Below are 6374 nucleotides of genomic sequence, written 5' to 3' on the forward strand. Positions count from 1 at the left end.
TACTCCCTCCGTTCCATAATGTAGTGCCTATAGATTTTTGCAAAAGTCAAACATTACAAACTTTGACCATATCTATAGAGAAAAGTAGGTACATCTAGAATATCAAATGGACATCACTGGATACATCGCGAGTTATATTTTCAGAATGTATATGTTTGATGTTGTAGATGTAGACAATTTTCTCTATACACTTGGTCAAAGTTGGCAAAGTTTGACTTTCATAAAAATCTATAGGCACTACATTATGGAATGGAGGGAGTAGCAGTTTTGTTTGGATAAGATTGACGAACCAGAGTATGAACCAAGAATACATAAAACTGCTTGGATATGTGATCAAAATTGCAATGCTATCATCCCTAGTTGTTCTCAAGTAAAGCTCTGCTACAAACAAGCAGACCAAAATACTAGCAGTAGTAATCAGCCTACAACAGCCGAGCAAGATTCCGTAGGTGTTCTATCATCAGTTCATACATTTTGCGTCCACATAAACAAACAAATTTCAGCACTCAGTGCATGTCATGTTTACATTTGAAACAAATTACGAAGGCTACTTGGCACCGAAAATTGTACGGTGATTGGCATGCCACTGCTCAGTGATCACTTGCATTCTAGCCCTGCCTCCGCTGCTCGCCGGGGCGTGCTCTTCCTCCGGTTCCCAATCTGCCTGAACCCATTGGTCCTAGCTGACTCGTCGCTGCTTGATCGAACGCTGGAATTGCTGTTCTCTTCCAGGACGATGTTGGGGCTCTCCTTCAGTGGCCTGCCTCTCTTCACACCAGCACTTGCATTCAGTTTAACATCTTTGCCATCTTCATCGCCGCCATCGACGTCTTCTACGAAATTCTCAACATCAACCTGTTCGATTTTATCGGCGAAGTGCTTCTGCGGCCTTCCCCTCCTCTTTCTCGCGGGCACAACCTCTTCACCGCTGCTTCCTTTGTCTTCATGGCTCCTGGCAATGGCCGCCGTCCTTCCTCTGCCTCTGCCTCTTCCTCTACCCATTGGTTGGTTCAGCTCAGCAGCAGCAGCAGCAGCAGCAGCAGCAAGAACTATATATTGGTTTGGGCAGCCACTGAAGCGGCTGCTTCTGTTTATCAGTTTGCTTACTGAAACTTGAGTGTTTTACAGAGACACCTTGTGCTAAGATAATCCAGCTAAAGCTATGCTACAAATCTGCAGTCGTAGCATGCAGAACAGAGGTTACAATTTTTTTACTCCTGAGGTGAATAGCCTCCGATTTGGATTAACAGAAAGCAACAAACTAAATCAATCTACATGCCGTTATAAAACAAGCTAGCTACATAACCAAATGGTATACTTGAGTTCTTGGCTTGTGGAGGTGAGAAATGAGCAAGTATGATTCTTATTCATTCTCGAAAAAACTATGATCCTTATTGAGATCCATGGCAATCGAAAAGATGCAAATTCAGATCAAGCAACATAAATATCCAGACGCAAGCTACACAAAACAGCAAAGCAATACGCATCTGACGGATACAAACTTAAATAAATCTCTTACAAAACATATAACATCTATCTATGCAGGAAAACAGAAAGATAAACAAGGACTGATTCAAATCAACAGCTGAACCATTTCTCAGATTAATGGATGGAAAACGAGGAACTGACCTGCCACAGAGCTGGCGTCTACTCCAAGCAGCACCACCAATCTCAGCAAAAAAAGAAGAAGATGAAGTTCTTCTGGCGCTAGAGGGAAAGAAACGACGGATCGGTGATAATCTTTGGCTTGCGATGCCGGAAGTACAGCGGATCGGGAGGCAGCAGCAAAGATTGCTATATGTGGCGTGTGGGAAGCAGGAGGGGGCTCTTATCGACGAACAGCTACCAAAGCTAGCGCTCTGGCACTTCTGGATGGCTGAGCTCCAATAGCTGCTGCTGGTGCTGGGGCATAGCAGGCAGGCAGCAGCTGGGGTGAGAGAGAGAGGGAAAGAGAGGGGGAGCTAGCCCTTCTAGATATATTGTTGAGGGGTCATTTGCCCATTGTTTATCATTTTTACTTGCAGCCTACCCACCGTTGAAGATAGTTATGTGCTTCTTGGCAATTTCCGGGCTTAAAAAGTTAATCGGCGTGGATCCCTAGGAACGTGCTGCAGTTTTACCATGATGGCATTTTTGTTCAGTGTTAGCGGATGTTTAACGTCGGTAGCAGTAGTTGCCTTGCCTTTCGACACCTGACAGCCCCCCTGTGCCTGTACCTGCCTCCTAGGGTTACCAACCATTCTACTGGTCATGTTCTACTATTTACCGCACAGTATTAGCCGTGTCCTGCATGTTTCTACTCGGCGTGTTACCAGCTTATGCACTTGTCTAAGAAAAAATATCAACGTTATTAATTAATTATTATCTACAGTGAAATGGCACTTAGTTACCACTACCAGACAGTACTTACTAAGTAGACAAAGCCGAGCCCACTCCAGCTCCTGTTGCAAGTGGCTCGACTAAATTATTTCTGAATCCTGACACGGCACTGCACCATGATTTCTTCCCCTCTCTGCTTTGAATTCGTATTTCACCTTCTTATTTACAATTACTCGCATGGATTTGGATCGAGATGACTTCTTCTAGATAAAGGACCAAACTAGCTAGGGCGTGTACTGATGATCAGTTGCGTGGCACCACCGTATCTCTATACAAGCATGAACGAAGATGGGTGTACTTGCTGCTCTTGATGTCAGGTCCTGGCCGAGTTATTGCCCTTCAATTCTCACCACTACCTTGTGAACTCGCCATGCTTGAAACATGAACTGTGAATTAAAATAAACATTTTTTTTTGAATGTTGGTAGTTGCACTACCAAATTCATTGATCAGAAGGGAACACAGTACAGCAGGTGCCCAAGGACAAAAGCATAAAAAATAACATTCTACAGTAACTCGGTGCAACAAAAGATTGTGTTTCGTCACCACCTCCGGATCTGCATCTGCGCTCCACCAGCAGCGCTAGAGGCGTCAGCTGGGGTACAGTTTACGCTGAGGTTTTGCAAATAAAGCGAGGGAGATTAGGACCACGTACGGCCCTTGATGACGCCCGCTGCAGATCCACGCCATCTGATCTGCTGACACGAAAAAGGACGGGAAAATGATCTAGGTGCAGACCAAATTGCAGGAGGATCAGACCTACCGATGCCGAGCTAGGCCCCCCTCTTGTTTCAGCTCAAATCAAATCCAACACGTTGCTTGCTCGTCGCAGAGGTTTCCGAAGCTGATGATGAAATCCCTCGAAGCCAAATCTGTTGAAAAGTTGAAAACGAGTTTATTTATTGTTAGATTGATCAGCCGCGTTACGTGCATCTCAAATTTCTAGCGTGCATTCGTCACCGTGAAGGCCACCCTTCACCAGCCTGAAAACTGAGAATAAGACATGAGATCAACACCGATCATATATAACCTCAGGTTTTTAGTCTCGGTTCGTCGTCATGAAGGCCACCCTCCACCAGCCTGAAAACAGAGAACAAGACATAAGATCAACATCAGTCATGTATATAACCTACGACGAAGCTAACCGTTTGACAAACAATTTCAGAAAGACAGAAAGAGACAGAAATTATACCTGGTTCCATTATAATGATGTGAGTACAGTTTTTGGACTGCAAGGATAGCAACCACTCACAAGTAGAAGTATGGCTATACAAAAAATAATAAGACTGGATTGCAATGTCGTGATGACAATAAGATTTTCCGTGCAGCTTGCATCGCCGAGTCTAAAACTCATATGAAATGGAAACTAAGATTTGATTACTATCTCGAACACAACACCCAGTGTACAATACAACACGAGAAAATACAAACCATGAAGGCACTATCCAAATCGTATGTTTTCGATGTTCATCACTACACGCTCTGCACAATTTCACACAGTTACAGCACTCTATTTGGGCAAAGATTTGATAAAATTGACAATGAGGTCTACCATCTGGGTATCAAAAGCAGGACCTTCCATTTGGAAGTGACCGGCTCCTTCAATCAAATGTGTATCAACCCGTCCAGCAGCCGACTTGATCTTGTTTTGCAGCTGCTTTACGCTCGTAAAGCCATCTTTAGTTCCCATGATGAATAACTTTGGTTTCTCAGACTTGAGGATAGCATCATGATGTCTGCCGAATAGGATTGAGGCCATTAAACCAAATGGGTACCCGATGCTAACATAGCCAACCACCTGGTCAACCTTATCAACTGCTGATCCCGCAATTGGTGCTCCTGTGACAGGAAACTAGAGTGAGATACATGACCAAGCATAATTCAATAGCTACATGAAGGGCTGAAGATAACTAGTAGAGTGAGATACGTTATGTTAACTAGTAGGCACTATTGTATTTACAAAATAAAGCGAGGGAGAAATTGTATTTCATCATCATTCTGATCCACTATTGTATTTTGTGCAAAAACACAAGTTCTCTTACCTGTACTCAATTAGTTGCGACTGCTTTGCAGTTTGCACTGTGTTAACATAACAAAATCTTAAGACCCTTGTACGTCAATCCAGTTAGGAGCACAGGGAGCAGTACTGGGTAGAGGTAAGCAGAGTAGGTGTGCTTTGCACACCTCATTACTGTCAAGTCAATACTAATCTTTACGACAGATGAGTGGCCAAAAAAAGGTATAGCACAAGTGTCTAATGCCCAGGTTGCTTCTGAGAAATACTACTATAATCTTCTTAGTCTAGTGTCCTGCATTAATGATCAAATGAAAAGTAGTGGTAATGACCTAGCAAGAAAGGTTGCTTATGAGAAGACTGGGGTTACCCTAAAAATAGGATAAGGTCACCACGGCAGCCTCTTAGTCTTACGGCTTGCTTAGCACCTGCTCAACCGCCCCAAACACAATTCAGTGAGTAATACCCAGCTGTTAGTTAGATATTTGGACTTTGGGGTCACTGAAATAGTAAGAGAACTGTATGATGAGTACATTTGAAGGAAAATTCAATGAGGACAGGAAGTTTGAGCTTTCAATTCTGATGCAACAGTGCAACGCATCGCCTATTCACTAGTCACAGGTCAAGATGAGTGTATACTTGTCAATTGCGTATGCCATTTGTTGACATACAGTTTCAGAAGAGCTACTTGTTTGGTCAATTTGATTACTGGCCTCACTGAATCTTGCGTCATGGCAAACTGAACATGCATCGTTGGAGAAGAGCAGGGTATCCTACATTAAGGATTGGCTGAAAAATAGTGGTAATAACCTAACAAGAAAAATTGCTTCTGAGAAGACTGGGGCAGCCGCTGAGCCTCTGAGTCTTAGGGGTTGCTTAGCAGCCGCTCAACAGCCCCGAGCACAAATCAGTGAGACAGTGAGTAATACTCAGCTGTTAGTTTGATCTTCGGACTTTGGGGACACTGAAGTAATAAGAAAATTGTTCGATGAGTATATTTTAAGGCAAATTCCATCAGGACAAAAGGTTGTTTGAGCTTTCAATTCTGATGCAACAGTACAACGCATCGCCTATTCATTCTGTTCGCAGGTCAAGATGAGTGCTCGGTCGTCAATTGCGTATGCCATTTGCTGATACATTCAGAATAGCTACTAGTTTGGTCGAATTGATTACCGGCTTCGCTGAATCTCACAACAAGGCAAACCGAACACTTACGGAGAGGAGCGAGGGGATCGTCGGGGTCAACCTACCGGCGGAGGAGCCGACGAGGAGGACGGAGCGCGGCTTGAGGGTGTCGGCGACCCAGCGGCAGACGGCGACGACGTCCCCGACCTCGCTGGAGCCCGTGAGCGACGCGCGGCCGGTGGAGCGCCCGGCGCCGCGCATGTCGAAGGTGACGGCGCGGTGGCCCCGCTCCGCGAGGCCCTGGGCCATGCCGCGCAGCAGGCCCTGCACGCCGCCGAGGATCGTGTAGGGGTGTACGAGCACCACCGCCACGTCCTCCGCATCCTCCACCGGCGCCGCCGGCTTGAAGAGCCGCACGCTCAGCTTGGCCCCGTCCGCCGTCTCCACCGTCGTCCACTCCATCCTGCTCCCGTCCGCTCCGGCCAGTCCACTCCGGGGAGTTGAGCTACTTCCTGCCCGGATTTGATCTGCCCCGTAGCATTTTCCCTTCCTTAACTTCGTTTTTTTTTAAGATTACCTTAACTTCGGTTGGTATTGGAGTTTTTTTTTAGGAGAGGTTGGTATTGGGTTAGTTGCCTTGGTTAATGCTCGGTGGGCTCTAAGCCCGTAAGCCCGTGGTACGGCCCGCATCCAGGTAACTGAATTCATTCATGGCCGGCGCTTCTGGGCTAGGGTTATATGCTCCCCGAGTTATGGGCTGCTATTTGTGGGCGCATACAGGCCGGATGATTTCTTGTCTTTTCGGCTAGAGAAAACTTGAGACCTCACGGTTGATTTTAGCGAGGCTAGCCAGCCGGA

At 45.7% G+C, this 6374-nt stretch overlaps 2 protein-coding genes across 2 annotated transcripts; both read right to left on the reverse strand.

The window, feature by feature from the left end:
* Window positions 1-371: 371 nt before the first annotated feature.
* On the reverse strand, window positions 372-1982 carry LOC123138005 (uncharacterized). The gene is made up of 2 exons (XM_044557894.1): window positions 1630-1982; window positions 372-1173 (listed from the first exon to the last, which is right to left on the reverse strand). Exon 2 carries the CDS (start codon window positions 1000-1002, stop codon window positions 598-600), a length of 405 nt encoding a protein of 134 aa, XP_044413829.1. The 5' UTR covers window positions 1003-1173; window positions 1630-1982; the 3' UTR covers window positions 372-597.
* Window positions 1983-3732: 1750 nt separating this feature from the next.
* LOC123138007 (uncharacterized) lies at window positions 3733-6084 on the reverse strand. Its single transcript, XM_044557895.1, has 2 exons — window positions 5642-6084; window positions 3733-4216 (listed from the first exon to the last, which is right to left on the reverse strand). The coding sequence occupies exons 1-2, from the start codon at window positions 5976-5978 to the stop codon at window positions 3888-3890; spliced, it is 666 nt and encodes a 221-aa protein (XP_044413830.1). The 5' UTR covers window positions 5979-6084; the 3' UTR covers window positions 3733-3887.
* Window positions 6085-6374: the final 290 nt, after the last annotated feature.

This window comes from Triticum aestivum, chromosome 6B, assembly GCF_018294505.1.
Source record: "Triticum aestivum cultivar Chinese Spring chromosome 6B, IWGSC CS RefSeq v2.1, whole genome shotgun sequence".
In the NCBI taxonomy this organism is placed as follows: domain Eukaryota; kingdom Viridiplantae; phylum Streptophyta; class Magnoliopsida; order Poales; family Poaceae; genus Triticum; species Triticum aestivum.

Excerpts from the sequence above, each read along its gene's own strand:
- LOC123138005 (XM_044557894.1), bottom strand. The coding sequence starts at position 1,002 with ATGGGTAGAGGAAGAGGCAGAGGCAGAGGAAGGACGGCGGCCATTGCC.
- LOC123138007 (XM_044557895.1), bottom strand. The coding sequence starts at position 5,978 with ATGGAGTGGACGACGGTGGAGACGGCGGACGGGGCCAAGCTGAGCGTG. Across the intron at positions 4,217-5,641 it reads CCTCGTCGGCTCCTCCGCCG|GAGCACCAATTGCGGGATCA; the intron begins GTAGGTTGACCC and ends TTCCTGTCACAG.